The 20,043-nt window shown below is 33.9% G+C and overlaps 3 protein-coding genes across 6 annotated transcripts; all 3 read right to left on the bottom strand.

The window, feature by feature from the left end:
• On the bottom strand, window positions 309–3,233 carry LOC109362206 (zinc finger CCHC domain-containing protein 10-like). Of its 3 annotated transcripts, none has more exons than XM_019607844.1 (2): window positions 3,070–3,233; window positions 309–1,464 (listed from the first exon to the last, which is right to left on the bottom strand). In XM_019607844.1, the coding sequence occupies exon 2, from the start codon at window positions 1,360–1,362 to the stop codon at window positions 589–591; it is 774 nt and encodes a 257-aa protein (XP_019463389.1). In that variant the 5' UTR covers window positions 1,363–1,464; window positions 3,070–3,233; the 3' UTR covers window positions 309–588. The 3 variants fall into 3 exon arrangements, with proteins under 3 accessions (XP_019463389.1, XP_019463388.1, XP_019463391.1); XM_019607843.1 differs by having other exon boundaries at window positions 309–1,458; window positions 3,070–3,186; XM_019607846.1 differs by having other exon boundaries at window positions 309–1,372; window positions 3,070–3,186.
• Window positions 5,733–7,472, bottom strand: LOC109361719 (outer envelope pore protein 16-2, chloroplastic). The gene is made up of 7 exons (XM_019607254.1): window positions 7,265–7,472; window positions 7,110–7,161; window positions 6,850–6,927; window positions 6,662–6,693; window positions 6,456–6,489; window positions 6,187–6,254; window positions 5,733–6,094 (listed from the first exon to the last, which is right to left on the bottom strand). Exons 1-7 carry the CDS (start codon window positions 7,397–7,399, stop codon window positions 5,951–5,953), a joined length of 543 nt encoding a protein of 180 aa, XP_019462799.1. The 5' UTR covers window positions 7,400–7,472; the 3' UTR covers window positions 5,733–5,950.
• On the bottom strand, window positions 8,617–19,387 carry LOC109361464 (serine/threonine-protein phosphatase 4 regulatory subunit 3-like). 2 transcript variants are annotated; one of them, XM_019606923.1, is made up of 24 exons: window positions 19,068–19,387; window positions 18,519–18,599; window positions 18,082–18,181; window positions 17,866–17,950; window positions 17,715–17,764; window positions 17,507–17,586; window positions 15,625–15,684; window positions 14,461–14,560; window positions 14,291–14,368; window positions 13,952–14,019; window positions 13,769–13,837; window positions 13,615–13,692; window positions 13,433–13,528; window positions 12,852–12,922; window positions 12,175–12,252; window positions 11,992–12,085; window positions 11,615–11,713; window positions 10,898–11,148; window positions 10,671–10,785; window positions 9,932–10,063; window positions 9,746–9,853; window positions 9,559–9,668; window positions 9,383–9,481; window positions 8,617–9,302 (listed from the first exon to the last, which is right to left on the bottom strand). In XM_019606923.1, the coding sequence occupies exons 1-24, from the start codon at window positions 19,110–19,112 to the stop codon at window positions 8,780–8,782; spliced, it is 2,670 nt and encodes an 889-aa protein (XP_019462468.1). In that variant the 5' UTR covers window positions 19,113–19,387; the 3' UTR covers window positions 8,617–8,779. The 2 variants fall into 2 exon arrangements, with proteins under 2 accessions (XP_019462468.1, XP_019462469.1); XM_019606924.1 differs by having other exon boundaries at window positions 10,898–11,115.

The following is a 20,043-nucleotide window of genomic DNA, read 5'->3' as shown; positions in this document are numbered from 1 at the left end:
TTAGACAAATCCCACAATGGAACTCAATGATTCCATTCAGCTTCCTTCCACTCCATCCAATACCATCAATCCAAACCATAGTCAACAGCAACTCCATAATAATTCAAGCCCTTACTTAAGGATCTCAACCTCAACTAATTTGATGTCAAGAAAATGCAAGAAACCTTCAGAATAGAAAATATGTAATCACTAAGTTATGACAAACTTGAACTATGTTGAAACGATAGTACCTGAGTATGACAACATTAAGAAATGCATCAAATGCAAAAAACAAAATTAAGAACTTGCATAGTGCAAAAAACAAAATTAAGAACTTGCATCAAGTGCAAAAAAACCATCCAACACTTAAATATCTCACAATGCATAAGGGCACACATCGATAAAGTTTAACGAGAAAGATCAAATCTAACTACTGAGAGTTTTCAAGTCAATGAAGTTGTTAAAGAACAGAGATACATGCCAAGCAAATCTAGCAAAGCTTATTCTACATTACCATATAACAATAAGTGCTACATCAGCTTAAACTTCATGTTTGTTGTATCTTGGAGCCGGTAACTCTTGACAGATCCACATATTCTCCAGTCTCATTTAGCGTCTTCGACTATGCCTCTTCTTTCTCTGGCTGCTTCTATCAGCAGAATCAGAGTCTGAATCGGATGATTCTGAAGATGAACTGTACCTCTTACTGCGTCTTCCTCTCTTCTGCTTCTTCTTCCTCTTCCGCCTTCTTTCTTCTTCTGAATCAGATGATGAACTGTAACCTGAACTACTTTCTGAAGAATCTGACCCTGTAACTGATGATGAACCACTGCCACTGTCAGTCTCGAAAACTGAATCCTCACTGTCACTACCAGAATCAGAGTCAGACCGGTGTTTCCTTTTGGTTTTTTTAGACCTCACTTTAGCCTTTTCCTCCTTAGCATCAGGATTATTATTATCATCCAAATCATAGGTTGCAGACACATTCACCCTCAATTTAGGATTCTTAAGTTGTTGGGTCCTGGATGGTCTTGAAATGTAAACCCGTTCATTCTTGCACTCATATGTCCAGTGGCCACTTTGGAAACACTTTTGGCACTGTGCTGTGCCACCGATAGCCGTCATTGTAGGCTTAAGGTCTTTTCTTTCACCCAATTTGACAGCTTTCTCAGTACTCATCAAATACATCTGCCTCTTGGCTTCCCTCTTCTCCTGCCATCTGCTAGGCCCTTCTTCCTTCTGACCATATGCATTCACATTTCGGGCAGCAGCAGTTGCTGCCCTTTCAGCCTGGGCACGACTAAGACCTTTAGCAGCACTCAAGGCTGCAGCCTTGATTTTTTCAGCCGCAGCCTGTGATTTCTCTTCCTTCTTACTCGACATGTTCTATATCCTCAAAAACGGTATCTTTTATAACAGACAAGCTCTATTGCATCAAAGTTCCCAGACAACTAATTGCAATCAATAGTAATCCGAAACCTGAAATTAAACATCCCAAATTCATTCAGGTTATAACAAAAAAAATCAACTCCAGCTGTCTTTTTAACTAACCCAAAACGGAAATGGAAGCAAATTACAAACAAAAGAATGATCCCCTAGCCAAGATAAACATGAAGTTAATGCTTATGCTATTAAGTTTCCTAATTGTTACACTTTTGGTACTTCATTTCCTCTAGTTATGACGTCTTTTCATGCAAAACTAAAAGTTACTGTGAGGCAAGAGAAGGATAGTAGACATAAGATTGAGTCTTTGACCATTCGCGTATGAAGAAATAAGCATATGGGTCCTCACGTAGTCACATTAATTTGATCCTTGCAGCACTTGACGCTTGATGTGTATGATGAGGAAAAAAATAATCACTATAAGCTTTACTTTTAAATTTATAAAATAATTTCTAAAAGAAAATAGGAGCATGGTTCTTGATCTTGGAATCTAATATCGACAACGATCTGTTCAAGAGTTTAAGGTAGATTCAAGAAAAAAGAAACAAAGACAGAATAATAGGGAATGAAAGTATAATATAATATTCTATTTACGCTGCTTATTCTCATTCTCCAGTGCATCAAAAGGAGGCAAAAGAATGTTCAATAACAAAGAAGTGCTTCAGTTGGAAAGAACATTCAAAACTATAAAGCTTCAAAGCACCATGGGAATGATGAGTAAAGTGGTATATCAGGATTCTCTCCTTATCCCCTCTCCTCAATTCAATATCTCATGTGTGTTATTCCATTACAATATTCCAAAAAAAAACTACTGATTATAGGATTAAATATGATCTTAGTTCTTGTAAAATTGGTCAAAGTTATTTAGTGTTTAACTAATAAAATAATTTTACATGGACCAGAGTAAAAACATAAGTAAACCAGAACTATAGAAGAAATACATACAGTGAAACAGTAGTACTCCTGGGGCGTTTAAATTTTTGAGGTAGGTAAAACAATGAGGACCACTTTTCAGTTAAAGACATAGATATTGGCCTGTGGTGGGTTATTACTTTGTGAAAAGCTAATTTATTGCACTTATACATTTTAAGCTAAATGACTCTTGTCGTTTACACGTATGTCATGATTGAAAGCTTCATGTAACGGATCTCAGATTGGTTAACAGTAAAGCATAAATCTTAAATTAAAAGAGAGGAACGCTGTCTTAATAGTTAGCATTTCATTGTAAACATGATAAAATGCCATTTGTTTACCAAATCAAGGTGATATTTTCATCTATAATAGTGTTAAAATTCAAAAAAAGAATATAAAACATTGTAGAGTACTATTGTGAAGTGCACCAGCATCCTAGCTCCAATGTTAAAAAATAACAACGGTAATTCAAGTGCAATTGAAGAATCTTCAAAAACAGAAAAACTAAACGGTGAAACTGGACAAATCCTTTTGATATGTATATATAAGAGTAACATTATAATTGCAGAAAAATTCAAGGGTTAGGCAAGTCCAGTGCATGGAAAAATTACAACGATCGACGGTACAATAGAAAATCTAAAAGCGCATAAAAAAATTGATAGGAAGGGAATTGATAAGAGGATTTGGACCTTGAAAAGATTCACAAGAATTGTGAAATAGCGAAATCATAGTTACCTGGGTAGGAGGAGTTGCTGCCTAGAAGATCAATCGCTTCTTTGGAGGTTGAGATCTGAGATTAGCAATTAGGGTTCCTATTTACTAACTCCGATTTTTATTGATCTGTTTTCACTTTTGATTTGTAAAATTAACCGTTATGTATTATTTATATACTTTCTTAAAAAGAAGAGGGAAATGGGCTTCACCCGACGGGTTAGCCCGTTCAGATAGGTGTTTTAGTGGGTTGGGCTAGGGGTTTTAGCCAAAAGCCCATATTAAACTTGATTTGGAAGCCTGTTTTTTAGACGGGCCATGGAGGGTCAGGCCTGACTGGCCTGGCAGACCAACATTAAGATTAAAGTTCATTTGTCTATCATGTTGCTCATTGCAATTAAGATTAAACTTTTACAATTTTAACTTATGTTTGAATCCTTAAGCATATAATTCTTATTTCTCTTTGTGAAATGAACATTTAATATATACTTATTTATTATCTTCACTCTTATCCAATTATTGTACTTGTTATAAGATAAATGTGGAGTTTCAGGGGTGTTTGAATCAAATTTAAACATTTAATTAATTGAAATGGAAAATTGGAAACTCAAACATAACTAATGATTTTGATTCCTTTTGGAAAATTAATTGAATTCGACTGAGTTTCAATTTATATTTTTAATGTAGTCGAATTCAAATTAAATTGAGTAATATGTATATTTTATTCTAATTGATTTATAATATAATAGTTTTGATTTATATACACTTTTTAAAACTTAGGATTTATAAGCTCTATTGTGAAGTAGGAGTCTAAAAGTTTAAGACTTGATGGTTTATTGTTTAGAATTTACAAGTTTTGTACCAATACAATATGTTGTTATGAGATTGTATCTTTTGTTTGTGATTTTTTGTTTTTAAAGACATTTATGAATTGTTTGAATTATTTATTTTTGCCAGAAAGCTTTAATGTGTGTTTAAAAAAAAAAACGGGCCAGCCTACCGGCGTGCCAGCCCTACCAAATATGGGTCGGGCTGGTATTTTGAACCCTTTTAACAATAAGGATCGGGTCGGACCAGCCCATATTCTGACAGGCCAAAGGCAAACCAAGCCGGGTCGGACTGGCCCGCATTGCCACCCCTAGGCTTGAAAATATTCCCTAAATTCAAGAAAAAGATAGTCCAAAGAAACAAATATTGAATATTCCAAATCCATGACTCTTAAGAAGAAGAAAATAACAAGGTGGATTTGACTATATATAAATCAAATGATTGACAGTAAATAGATATATCAGGAAAAAAAATGTATGTAGTGAAAGTAAGTTTTATATATTATTATTGTGTTATTTATTATTTATATTTAATAATTATTGACTCTACAATAAAAACAACTTAAATAAACATTAATAATATAGTGATTAATAATATGTGTGAATCTTTATAGTAATATATTACACTCATAAAGTATTATAGTAATATATTACACTCATAAAGTATTATAACTTATTTAATAGCTTGTTGATTGGGTCAATAAATTCACAGATTTATTTAGTGATTAGAAAAGTGAGAAAAATGTGACTTAAAAATGAGAGTTTGCGACTTTAGTTATAGGTACCTTTTAGAAAATATTTTAGGTAGATTTTTCTGAAAATAATATGTCAACTTTAGCCTTATGTATTCAGAAAGTGACATTATCTAACATAACTCAATTTTAGTACGTGAATCATCTCATCATACTCCTAATCTTTGATTCTTCCCTCCTTCCCTTAAAAACCAAAATTTCGGTAACCCTTAATTTGTTTTTTAGTGAATAAATTTCTCGCCTTCAATCTTCTCAAACTCATATTTGTATTCCTTCACAAGCATAATTGTGAAAACATAAATAATAATGTATTCCAGTTCAATAAAAGAGGACTTGGAACCTGCCCATATAATGCATATATATATTCGCCTGATCACTCAATATCTGTGTTACACTTTGTCACAGTCTTTCCTAAGGAACAGAAAAATCATTACAGACATGCTAATATGGCGTAATTTTTTTGCACATGGAGGAGATATTTGCTAGAAACAAAGATTTATAATTTTGATAGGATCCCAAATATATGGGCAGAGAACAATAAAAATAGTGAGTGTCAATAGTATGTATTTCAGAAATTTTGATCAAGTAAAACTATTTTCAAATATTAAAAAAAAGGTTTTCCCCTTAAAAGTGATCCACTCTTGTTATTCAACTTGACTTATTATTTTGTACCCTAAATCATAAGTTCTGAAAAAATAGTGGTAACTTCTAAAGTTTGCACCAAAGTCATTATTAGCATTTGGAGGGTTAAGTGAAAGTACATCATAAAGAAGCGCATGACATTTCTCTCCTCGAACCTAAATGCAAAATCAATAACTTATCTCTCGAATAATGGAGAGGAGTCTGATTCGCTTTTGGAAGTAAAACACTTAATTTTTGGAAAGAAATGAAAACTTGAGATTCCCTGTATCCTCTAATAACCAACTATTCACACAAATGGAAGACAAGAACATATTACATTTGAGGATCTTTGCACTCCTGCATAATAGAGGAATAATAACCTACTTGGTTAAAAAAATCAATTTGTTTCTACAAAAAAATCAATTCTACTTTCGTTGAATTGCTTATATATGTGTGTGTAGCCAGGCTTCATTTCACACTTCCAAAATGATTGTCACAAACATTATAATTAAAACTGGATATTCAGTTCAAATTTCACAGCGCACAAGTACCAGAAACAGAGAACTTGGAGATATGTGAAACCAGGACATATTGCTAACAAATTGAAATCCTAGCAAGTTCAACTGAAGCATCTAAGAGTATGATAATCACAGTTCATAACACAGAAATTTTGAACCTCAAGCAAATCTTAAACAGGGAAATCGTTTAAAATATCCCAGTTAGAAGATTTGCAGCAGTGGAGATTGCTGCTCCAGTGATAGCACATTGCACAATATGTTCATGAGATGAGTTGTCTGATGTAACTGCAAGTGCCGCCCCAGTAAGTGCTCCAGCAACTGCACTATTTTTCTGTATCAAACAAAATAAATTACCATGTCAACTTTTTGTGCATGTATTATACTATTATTCACGTTATTATCATTTAGAAATTAAAAGATTACCCAATCATGAGCTCCACGAGCTTCCTTCAGCCCATAGGTGAGACCTGAATATATTCCTGCAGCCAATCCTGCATTTTACAAAAATCTGTGAAATCTTGCAAGTTTGTTAATACTAACAGAGCTAAACAGTATAAATATCATGGGCATGACTAAATTATAAAGTGTAGTTAGACTTGCAAGTTTGGCAAATATGATGTATTACATAACTTAACACAATTACTAATCATTAGCAGATTCTTCAGGTTGAGAGAGTATATATATATCATTACCCCATTGAAAGGACTCTTTGCCAGTATTTTTCACCTGCGTCAGGAAAAAAGAGAACAGTTAATGAAAAAAACTACAGAATATACCAAAGGCTCACCTGATTTGTAGCTCAAATTAACATTACATGTTCACTTATGGAACACGATAATGGCAGTTTCATGTGGGAAAATTAAGTTCATATATAATATTCAAAATTTATAAAACTCACCATAGCTTCAATGGATTTGCTGCTTGTCTCTCCTGCATGTGCAAAACAAAAAGAGAAAAAACCAAGTAAGTATTATAGGTTATTTCATAAATATGAAAAATGGAAATTGTCAGGGGTTCAATGTAATTTCAACTTCAATCATTTTTAAGATTCACATTTCAATAGACCAAGAAGTGTGTCGTATGTACCTCTGAGACCAGGGAAACGATGTTTCTTGCCACCAACTTCTAGAGGCATACCACCTGCATTATCTAGCCCCCCTGAACCTGTATCAACATTAAATAATTTATATAATTTTAAAAAAAACATTGCATGTTAAAGATTTAACACTTAAAGTTGATGACCATAAGTATTCCATCAATAAAAATACACCACCCCATATGAGTGGAGATGAACATAAAATCATAAAAGCATTAAAAAAAAGTGGGGGGAAAGCGTTCCATTGCACCTTGAACAGCAGTGAAATAGGCCTCACGGGACACAGCTTGAACAGCACCTATCTAAAACAAGTGAAGCAACACATTAGAGTGATAACATTTATTATTGTTTTTGTAACATTTTTTTGTTATGAAAATGTAATGTTATTGATTATAAGGGATGTACCCCTGCAGCTTTGACGAAACTCTCAAGAATACGGTTAAGAAGAGGGTGTCCAAGATCGAAGAGTCCTCCTTTGTTAAAGCTACTTAACTCATCCAATACTGACCGTGTCTCTAAGTTGCTGCTTCCGCTGTTCATCTTAATTGCTTGATTGATTTCCACTAACTATGCACTACAATCAAGCAACAATATGCAATCCTAACCACTAAAACAAACAAACAAACAAACAGAGACAAGGGTTAGTAAATTATAGCAGATAGAGACGAGACTAACATGGCATGGGGAAGAATAGTGGATTGGATAACACGTGTTTGAATGAGTCACACGTGGATGTTCCTAAGTTACGAGAATGCGGAGTTAGTGGCGACACATTTGCAGCAGAATTAACACGTGTCCCAAAATCCGATGATGCACGCACACCACCTCACTTGTATTAACTGCATGACAATGTACTTACGACCGAGTCGTTCTGTTCCAGCGACACCTCTCCAAATCAAGCCTAGTGTAATATTTAGAAACTACTTTTTCAGAGATTTTACTATTAGTTATGTCATTAGATCGTAAATCCTTGAAAGCTGGATAGCATAATACAAATTGCAAATGTTTACAATGGAAGATGGTAAAGGACTAAAGCTAGTATTTGTACTTTGTAAGAATTACAATCTTCACTTTAATCAGTTTAACAAAAAACTGAAGGTTTATAAAATAAGAACTCGCTTAACAGATTTCATCTCAAGCCCTTTATATATCCGTTAGACTCCCAAATGTGTTTCTAATTTGGAACAATTGTGCCAAATCAAACAAACCCAACGTTAAGTACACCATGGTCTAAACCAAATATAACACAACCATAAACAGGCCTACTTCAGCCACAGTCAAACAATGAAAAGAGAAATAAGGCTGTCGTATAAAGGTCGGGCAATTAAAACTTCGATATCAGTTGAAATCAAAATCAAAATACACTGTAAATCATGATCTGCGGAAAACAAATGTGAATCCAGTTCAATACATGTTTACAATGGATGGGGTTCCCGAACATCTTGTTAAATTTTGGCCCAAGAAATTACTGAACATATATATCCCTGCTAGCACATCCACCGCCCAAAAAACAAAAGAAAACCAAAAAGGAAAATTTATGTAGGGCAAACATTGGCGCCCTCTATCACCAAGTTCAAATAACGAAAATGGTGTTGGTGATAACATGATCACCACAATCCACACCATGATTCTTCTAGCAAAAACTATAAAAGTAAATGAGCTGGATTAGGTAAAAATTGAGTTAAGAAAGAAGTCTGAGAATGTTATACAAAAGCAACAATTACTAAGCTAAATGATCAAAATAGCAGCCTGGAGTATAGGAGCCGATCCACCCACTGGCTGTATTAATTATCTTCCCAACCACTTAATAGCGCTGTACAGTATCTCAACATGTCCCTAGTACTTAATATTCCTTTGTCTCAGCTATTTGAGAGTCAAGCAGAACAAACAATCTGACTTCCAGCAAACTATTCTAAAAGCTTATGATCCATTTACTGCCATCTCTGGCGAGGAATTTGAAGGAACCAATTGACGATCTTCTCCACTCATCGGTATGTTATCTGATGTGCCACACAGGCAATCAGAACAGCTTCTAGAGGCTGCAGTTTCTTTCTCTACATGGTTACCTTCAGCTACTTTGTTGCTATTATTATCAGAGCAGCTTCTAGAAATATTTGGCCTTTCATCCTGATTGTCTTCACTTGAGCTCATTTTCCCTTCAACTGTTTGAACAGCTGTATGACTGTTTGTAGTGATTTTCTTGCCAGGTACCAAAGCTTGGCTCAATGTTGAACACAAAGCAGAAAAAACACTATCTTTAGATTTTGAGTTCTTGGATAACTTATGCTTCTTCACAAGTTTAGGCATCTTATCCTTTGAAGGTAATTTCCTTTTCTGCCTCAGAGACTCCATTGTCCCTTTCTCAGACGATTCAGGCAGCTTCTTTGGTGATGGCCTGTAATCTTCATCATCATCATAATCAACAAGTTCACAAGACCAAGGACTGAAAATCAAGCGAGGTGAACTTCACATATATGGACTTCAAAAAATTGAACTAACAAAACATATGAAATATAAGTCTACCTTGAATTCGAATAGCTTGCAGCAACTCCATTGGATATAGGTTGTTGCGGTCTTTTCTCATTAGGCCGAGAAGAAGCAGAGGCTATACCTTCCTCGTCACTAATCAAGTTGCAAAAAGTCAAGAGACTACATCCAGGATGCATTAAATCCTCTACAATTATTATGAAGATATTTACCTGTCTTCATTAAAATAGTGCTCCTCTTCTTTCTCCAGAGCCCGCTCATCAATTCGTCTTCGAGGGTCCACTATAGCAGCAGCACCTTTTATCCCACCATTATCCAAACACTGCAAGGAAGATTGTAAACTCAAACCTAATGTTCTTGGCACAGAAATCAAGTGGGTAAAAACACAAGACAGTATACCTGCTCATATTTTATTTTCAGTGACTGAATGGAAATCAAATACTCAAATTTCACCAGCTGGTCCCAGAAAGAATCAACTATATATATCAGCAATGGTTTCAGACTCTCCTACATAATGCAACATTATCAGCACAAATTGCTTGAGGCATTTCAAATTTAAAGTGAATACATATTAAAGATTGGCACCTTCCGAAGAAACTCAAAAAGCTCTAGAACTGCAGAGTTGAGTAGATTGTAGTGGCTGCCATCAGCAACGAAGACATCTACAATTGGTTTTAGAACATTGTTCTGAACAAAATAATTTATCACATGTTCATCCTGCAAGTTAACACTCCAAACTGTTAGCTGTACGGCATGAAAGGAGCACCTGCCTGAAATTTGCAGGAAAAACATTGTAATTACATTGAAACACAACAAAACTAACAAGAAAAAAGAAAACCAGAATAGAAAAAGTTCAAATCCCCAAGGCTACAATAAATTTGGTTAAAGAGTACTTAGTGCAAGAGGCTCCTACCTAGTGGGTCTGAAGAAGGAAGATACACGCAACCTTACCCTTGCAAGCGAAGAGGCTATTTCCAGGCTACAATTACATTGGTTACTTGCATGAAATTAAGTTCAAGTAATTGTATCGAAAGCAGCCAAATGGACAGTGCTCCTATAAGGATGACCATTTATTTTGATAAAATAATGAGGTTCAAGTCTGACCAAGTAATGGTGCATCCATCTTTAATTTAACCTGAAGTGCATCATGAACTTAACCCACTAAATGATCTAGTGTTGGATACACCCATGCTTGCTTCAGAGACAAGCTCGCTTAAGAGGAGCCTTGTCCTAAAACTAGTATCATCCTTGTATTCTTCAACCATAATTGAATTTTCCCCAGAATTCATTAAAAAATACAGTATCTGCATGAGTTAATACTTACGTGGTGGGCGAGAATAGTACGAACAAACCGGACAGCAGTAACAACTAAGTATCGTTCTCTTCTGTGTGTCAGTAGCAAAACTTTTTCAATCACATTATTAAGAAGAAAGTTACACCTGTTAACAGCAGAGAGAGATCCATGACATTAATTTTCATTTTCTATAAAAATCAAACGTCACGAAAATTAGAAAAAGTCATTTTGATTATTGCAGAGCAACAAGGAAATACTTTATCCTATATGGGTGATGTAGAACACAAAAGCAAAGTAATTCACAAATGTTTGACAGTATCTCGGACTTTGTCCCACCCGGACGCTGAACACTTCTTCCAACACATACTGATTTGCAATTTGCATCAGTAATATTTTCTGAAGGACATGAATTGGTTATAACATTGATCAGTTGACCCAAATGCTTCTCAAAGAATATGTCAATAATAGCGTCCCTCTGTTCAACAAATATGTCAATAATAGTGTCCTTCTGTCAGATTAAACTAAAACAAGTCTAGGAATTACTATCTCATTATAAAAATGACGCCCATCTTACGTGAAAACTAACTGACAATAAATAAACAATATCACTAACAGAAAAGATTAAACATAAATGACAATGAGCAAAGAGAATTACCAAATAGAACTTAATATGTTAATAATAAAAAATGCAAGTAAATTCAAAAGAACTCGTCAGGATACTGAGCTTAAACTCAACAAAATTATTAATTGAAGATAAGGTTTCTCCCATAAAAACTAAATAACCCATAGTATCATGAAGTAGCAAACCCCTCAAATCCACTGATGGAGGGGTTCCCTTGGTGATAGCCAAATGGTCAGTACAAGAGTTCCAAAACATATTTTAGCCAAGAAATTTAGACTATTTGAAAATCATTAACAAACAAGATTACAGATATGAGTTTTTGAGAGGTCTAAGAAAGTGGTAGAAACAGAACCTGTGGTCCAGACAAAGTACATGAATCCAATAAGCTTCGGAGAATCTCGAGAAACTGGCAGTGCATGTTCTCTTCAAAATCTGTTATCATTCCCTTAACCTGTACATAATAGCATGACTAATAAATAACTGTTGGAATAAACTAGATACATAATAAATCAACCGATCAAGGTTAGAACTTAGAAAGCACCTATTTCAACCTCCAATAATTAGATTTTAATAATTTCTTCATTGACTTCTGGTTTAAGAATGACAGGATAGAGAGGAAGCACGTTGAATATAGGTTCACCAGCTTTTGAGTTCTGTTAATTCTTTATACATACATGTCATCTAGAAAACATATGTGGTTTCATTTGCAACTTTGCATACAAAACATACCAAAAGTCCTAGAAGTACAATTCCTTCTTGGCGGACAACATAGGATCGTAAAAGGTTAGGATCTTGACTTGAGAAGAGCATGAGAATATCTGCTCTGCAACCATCACAATGATTTCCTATTAGAAATTATTCATGAGAAAAGTGGAAATAGAACAGTCATAGTGACAAAAGGGAAATCAATACCCAGTTAGCACAAGCTTCTTGTCTTGATATTGCAAAACATCGCTGACAACATCGAAGATGCCTTCATTCATTAGATCTCTGCAAAAAAGAAAACATAATTTACAACTAAAAACCAATGGCATTCAATAAGTTTCCAAAACTAGAATAAACAGCAAAATGAAAATATGAAACACGAGTTAGGTATAAGAGCTAAAGTCAAAAGTTACTTGTAATAGTTGGCATCCAAAATTGCTCCTATAGGCATGACTTTTCACAACTATATCAAAATTTGCCTTTCTAGCAAGAACGTGGTGATGTACAGTATGTGAAGAATAGTATGATGCACGTGTAAATTATTCTTAGAGATATTCCCAGTGAGGAATAGTTGACAAACGTAAATGAAGTTCGTGATAACATACTTAAGTTTACAACAGACTAAGGAGAATTAGTTTTCACGGAAAGCTACCATACGCTCCCAAAATAAGGGGAGGTAGAGAATGGAAGCAACACCAGTTTTTGATAACTTAACCGAATTACTCATCAAAAGAATAAACAGAAGCAACCTTGAGACGTATTGCCAAACTCTGCCAAAATAATTACAAAGATAACATTCGAACAGGATAAAGTCATAAATTGATAAAGCAAAACAAGCAGTAGAACATAATGCGTCATGATGTACCAGCCTAAATGTAACATACCTAAAAAGACGAAGCTGCTGGACCGTCGATAAGCTCTTGCTTAAACTACAAAACTCATGCAAGAAAGAGACCTGTCCATCCCAGGGAAGAGGAAAATTGTATTTAAATAAAAAATCAGAGTTAATAAAATTATGGGCATCAAACAAGACAGCATTGACATTTAAACACTACAAAATACAAGATAGAAAAACTCCACGCTAAATAAAATCTCAATATAAAAGCTATATCTCCGGCAAGGGAAAAATCAAGTTATGAATTAACTTTAATAGTACAGTTATGAATTAGGTGACCTCGCAAGTTTCACAATCTCTTTTTACCGATAATTTTCAACTAAAAAATTATAAGGGTAACATTGAAAATTAAAATCGGCAACATTAACCAAGTCTTCAAAAAGTCAATCTAAGTCCTTCTTAATGGTTTCATATATAGACTATTAACCTGCAACCTTTAACTTCCCATTCTTCCTAATTATCATCTACAAAAAGGGAAGGCAATGATTTTCCATTGCATCCCAATATCTCTAAAAATTTCAAGTATACATGAAAAGAAAAAAATGAAACAATATCTTCATCAAGACTTGCCAAGTTTTTCTTGGATTCTAGAGAGGTAGTGGGCAATCTTAACCTAGCAAACAACTCCTGGATAAATGCACTGTCATCCTTCAACAAAGAAACTACCTAAAAAGTAACAGATCAGTCAACAAAAAAGGCAATACTCATTATATAAAATGAGAAGTCTTCATTTTATATTAATCAAATCTTACAACAGCATTGTTTGCATGTATCATTTTGTTAAGATTAGCACCAGTAGCCTCATCCAAGAGTCTAGCCAAAACAACATCCTGAAAGTGGAAAGATAAGGTAAATAACCAATTAAAGAAGAAACCAGCAACAAAAAAACTTTAAAAAGGTTCAAACCTTCAAAAAGCCAACTCTATATGTTTGATGTATCTTTGACAACACAAGAGGATCTTTTATAGGTATGGCCTACAATGGAAAAATGGATAAAATACCAAGGTAAAATTTCCTAGCACAATGACACATACAGATCTATCTAATGCATTGCTTCTGACCGTAAATAAAACATAAGACTAAACATACCTCCTTAAAGACAACATGTTCCTTTAAGAACTTTCGATGATTTTGAACACAAGGAGCCTCTGAATCATCTGAATACAAGTGGTTCAGAAGTCTTTAGAGGTAACAGAAAACTATCACTTAGCTGTTTAACAGAAAAATTCGGAGGGTTTGTTCAACAAAACATTTTTAATTTAGGAGGGTTTGTTCAACAAAACATTTTTACTTTAGGAGGGTTTGTTCAAAAGAAAATTATTTAAGAAAGAAAAGAGAGGGAAAAACATATTTGCATTATATAATGGATAAATATGAAAAGGTCACCTCACTTAATTGGAAACGAAATCTCTGAAAAAATGAACTTACACTCGAGGGCACCAATGATGTCCACTATAAAATCATCGCTGAAGATTCTCTCAAAAATTGGTGTACTATTAAGCAAAACTGCAAGAGAACAAACATATAACAGGAATGAATACAGACATAGATGACAACATGCAGATCCAAATCAAAATAAGATAGACATAAATACTGACTGATCCCTTTGACTATTTCAAAAATCATGTGAAGGCCATCCATATTTTGCAAGTCTTCACAAACTCTGAATACTTCTACCAGCTTTGGAAAAAATTCTTGCTGCATTATAAACACAGATGAAAACAGGGGCATATAAACTATATGAGAACAAAAGTTGACTTTACACATTCTGTATTAGGCATTTTTCCAGACAGATGAATGATGTAATATGTATGAATCAGGCTTCAGGGGAGGGAGAAACAGAAAGCGTAAGATAGACAAACTTATGATGCAAAAAAGATAGACATTAGTGATTAGCATTATTATAAATTAACAACATATTTTTTTATAATAGCATTGGTGTACAAAGGTGGAAATATAATTTTACAGCATTATCATCACCGTTATGACATGTGCCCCTACTTCTATACCATACACACATTCATAACATGACAGACACAATATCATCAAGCAATATGATTTTTTTAATCTTAAATTGTCAAACAAACATCTCAAACTTTGCATGATAAACCGTAATAAATTATCCAAATTTAACTTCAGATAAGGTTTGATTATAAGACAAAATCAACAACTTAAGAAAATAAAATCTAGAACATTGCACAAATGGGATGCCTTATATGACTTTATATAGCCATCTAGTCCTAGTTATCCATTTGGTCTCCAATCCCGGACTTATATAGTACATGCCACCACATGTAGTGAAATGAGAACTATATTAAATCAATTGTCCTCAATGGCGAGATCATAGTATTAGTTAGCATATATATAGGGATAACATTGTCATGGGTCTATCAAATGCAGCATAACAGCATACTCTTTGCTGCAAATGAAGTTCAAAATACTTGAAGGTAAGCATAATAGAGAGATCTCTGAATTGCTTGCAGGATATTAGATCCTGAGCAGATGAAGTTTACATACATATAATATAATTACAACCTCTAGTTTTAGGAAATAAGGAAACAAATCTTAACCAAATCTGATGCTCAAGTGATGTAAATTAATGGGAGATGCTTTCCAACAGCGATCAAATGATAAAACTCCAACGAATGAGAGATCCATAGCAAAATGAAAAATCATTAAATTATGCAGAATGAAGGACACTGGCCTATGCTATGAAATCACAACATGCACAACCATCAACCACCCAAAAATTTTGTACTTACATCATTTAAAATTAGTTCTGTAAGCCGCAAATGATCTGCAATGCCACTGTCAACCACAGTCTGCAAGCAAAAATCTAATAGATTAATATTAAAATTTCATTGATAAATGTGATTTTTTTTACCAAAGAAAAGCTTTTAACCAGATAGCATAGTACCCTTATACAACTCATTCATGGATGTACTATGAAACTCAAAATACCTAGAATTTATGCAAATGTTTTTTAATTTTTATCATAATAAAATGAAGACAACCAATATCACAAAAACAACAACAAAATACTCATCTTATTAAGATTTATGCACAACAGCAGAATTATCGTCACAGATAATTTAATAACACTTCTAATATAGGATCCTAACAAAAAACTTCGATAAACCGACATAAAATGTCTAAATAATTATTTGACATTTATGGCTGTTCCGCTGCATTTATGAAGTGGCTTGCGTTCAATTTTGTGCTTGAACCTACATGTAACCTAACCGAAAAGATAAAAATTCAACCTGAGAAGTTTCCAACGAGTTTATGTGAGTGTAGCAGAAACTTATATGTATGGTAAAACAAAAGTTAGTAGTTATGTAGTAGTGTTGAAAGTCAGAACCACAATTCCATTTGGTTATTTTGGAAATAGAGTGGATAAACCTTGTAATCTTCAGGATTGAACCAAATAAAACTGTTTCTTTCTCATCTCCCAATACCCTGTGTGAGTACAAAGATGTAACAGAAACAGAATATAGAAAATATAATTCTGAATTCAGATCAGCTAGGAAATATACAACGCTAAACCCACTCAATATTACCCATAATATTGCTTCACTTCTATAATTTCCTTATGACTGCACAGTGCAAACCTGAGCCTACTCACTTCTCAACTCATCCTAGTAACACAGTAGTGGGAAGATTGCTTCTACAGCATGCCCAGGCTAGTTTTTGATGAAATTTAAACACAAATCCCAATGCAGAACATGTCGATGCCCCCAGATCAATCAACTAAACTGCTATCATTATTAGCAGGTCAATGTGTCAAGAGACTAAAGTTGCTAAGCCTCTATATTATCGTTTCTTATTGGTACATAAACCTATAGAGTTTATACACGAAGAAATGTCCGACTATAACTTAGGATTGATGCTGTAATAATATTGAGCTATTTAAGCCTGATATGAAATTGATCAGTATTTTTTTGTTGATATATAATTAGTGTTATGGTTAAATGTTGGGAAGTGAAGAGTTTTTAAAAAAAACTAAAGCCAATGGCTATCCCAAAGTTCCTAAAAAGTTATGGCACTGTGCTCTAAAAGTAGAAAAAGTTTAGTTTGAAGCAGATCCAATCTTTAGATATAGTTGAAATTTAACAACAGATATTGATGCCTACCCTACTGATAAGTTGTAATGCACAGCCAATTTTACTTTTGGAATAAATTAAATTAGAAACTAAGTTGAAGGATTGCAATTCAGAAGAAGAAAAGGATTCAACAAGCATTACCACTACCGAAAAAAATAATGGTTACAAATCAACTTTCTCTCGGAACTTAGAAGAAATCATCAAATGAAACAAGTACTCCCAACTTAATTCATAATTTATAAATGCTAGGTTATAAACAAAGGAACCACCAGCTAATCTGACTAGAAAACTCATAAAACTGAAGAGAACAAATGGAGAAGAGACGAGATGAATTTTTAAAATAGTGAACCCATAAATAAACTTAGTGACCATGAGGTTACGAGCTCAAATCCCGGAAACAGACTCTCTGCTTGTAGGGATAAGGCTGTTTACATCTAACTTCCCCATACACCACTAATTGGGAGCCTCGTGCATTGGGCCACCGTTTTTTTTATAAATGAACTTAAACAAAATTAAACAACTTATGGACATATGCCCAAACCTTAATAATCAAAGGGAGTGTGGATAATTCAATAGCAGGCAACCCCCTCAACTCGCTGTTAACACTGTGAAATGGCTCACCTGAAATATAGAGCAAAACATCATCTTTAGACCATAGGTAAACAAAACGGTGCTCCATATATAGCAGAAAACACACAAGCATGTCCTACAGACAGAGATAATAATGATATTATATTCTGATTACTTACTATTTAACGTATTAAAATGCATATTCCTCTGCACATTGCAAATGTGGTCCCTGAATCAAACAAACATAATAATTATGCTCAATTCCATAGCAGCAGTAACAAAGTCGATAAAAGGATGTAAATTAATTAACAATGACTACTTATTTGTTACCATATGTAAGAGCAGCCAGTAGTCTCTTGAAAGCTAAGTGCCAGTTCTGTAGCATATTCTGGATCTCTCCATGAGATAATTGTATCTGAAGAATGAAAATATCCATCAAACTTACAAAACACAATGAACCCTAGTATATTTTCAGCATAAACAGAATAACAAATGAACATTACCCATTATTGAGTGGAAGAGAGATCATAGAAAGCTACAAATTACCTTCTTGCTTCCTGTAAATATCATCAGAACTGATGTGATGCAAAAGCATGGTCTCATTCTCCTCTTCATCATAAACAAATAAACCCAACTCTTCTGGGTGCTGCGTTATGCCTTTTTCATTAATTTAACATCAAGGAAACTCGAAGTTTGATCAATTAGAAATGAAAAAACGCCTATATATACATACACATTTAAATACAGTAATACACTCACTGGGCGCCTATTCTTTGACTGTTAAAAGTTTAAAACACATTAACACTGAATCACAATTTCATTGTGGGGAAGGGGGAAGACTCGATCATTATCAGATTTCAGAAGAAAGCAGTGTTCATCAGTCATTAGTAATATTAAGGGATTCACCAATTCTTAAGGAGAAAATGCATTTAAGATATATGATCTTGTAACAAATGAATGCTACATCCAAAAGATGTACGAACCTCCAAATAATCAACAGCAGCATGTCCAGTGCCCTGGTCATCCCATTTCCCATCATCATTCAGACAGTAAACTTTGACACGCTGAAATCCAATAAGAACAGAGACTTGAGTAATAAATCATATGCCTCTCAACGATTGATGCAATGCTGAATACTTTGCATTCCATGTAATGATTTTAACAATTCCCAGGTGTAAAAATTGTAACATGACGACTACAACAAGAACTACCAAGCCTTAAACTCACTAGATGGAGTCAACTACATGAATCGAACTATGTCATAATGTTATATCATAAATCATATTCATTGTCAAAATATTGATTGTATGATACAGAATTTTTATCATGACTACATTTTTAATTAAAGAAACTTAAAATTCCAGTCACTCAAGCACGTGAATTATCACCATTTTCACAAAAAGTCAGCAGTGGGCTGTTTTAAGGTCAAAGAACAAAACAAATACAGCATTTAATAAGTCTGCAAAGAAAAGCTATATGGTCCAAATAAGTCACACTTCTAGGTCAAAGCTGAATATTTTTCAATTACTTACCTGCATCGAATTAGTGTTAGCCTGTGATTTCTCTTGCGCACCCATCACAGCTCCTCAAAATTCAAAGCAAGATAAGAGCATGCTCAATCTCAAGGGGGATTGAAATTAGGGCTTTGAGGAGAAGGAACAAATAAGAGAGAGACAATTGCAGCAGAGGAATTAAGTTTCGCGGGATCAACAGAAAACCCTAACTACCATTGACATAGCAGCGTGAAGTTTCTTCTCTCTCTTCCCACTTCTCTCTCTTCCTCTCCTTTATTAAAGTTCTCTCTGTGGAACGGTGTCCTCAACCTTCGATTAAGCAAAAAGAGAAGTAGACAGGTATTAACTATATTGAAAGGAAATGGAATGAAATCCGCATAAAATATGAGAGAGAGTTATTAATGAAAATGAAAAAATATTTTTATTTTTTCTATAAAAATGTAATTAATAATAAGAAGATAATATATATTTTATAATGTTACTAAAAATATCTAATTATTTTGATATTTTATCTCCAAAAAATTTCTAAATTTGAAGAATTTTAAAAATAGACATATGGAGGGAAACCTTCCAAAAAAATTTTATCTCTTTTATCCAACTCCCAACTGAAAAACTTTACAAAACTCTTATTCCCTTCTAAAACTCACTCATTCCCAAAGAGAGCCTTGAAGAAATGCTTAAAATTATAGATTAACTTCGTATAATGTCTTGGGAAATTGAAAAAAGAAAGTGATCGATTAGATGTTGTTTTTCTAGTTTGATGCTATTTTAATGTTTATTGCACCATGGTAGGAAATATTAACGACAACAAATTTGAGAAAATGTGGAATAAGATATTTACCGTGAAAATAGATTATGGGCTACTTACATATCCAATATGTTTTCAGCTGTGTATTGATGCATTTATACCAAAACATTTTTATTCGATAATGTCACTTTTATAAGGGTCATTCATTGAAGTTCTAAACTTAGCAAAATTTTACTCTAATCTTCC

This window comes from Lupinus angustifolius, chromosome LG12, assembly GCF_001865875.1.
Source record: "Lupinus angustifolius cultivar Tanjil chromosome LG12, LupAngTanjil_v1.0, whole genome shotgun sequence".
Lineage (NCBI taxonomy): Eukaryota > Viridiplantae > Streptophyta > Magnoliopsida > Fabales > Fabaceae > Lupinus > Lupinus angustifolius.
This window is presented reverse-complemented; position numbering and strand designations above follow the sequence as displayed.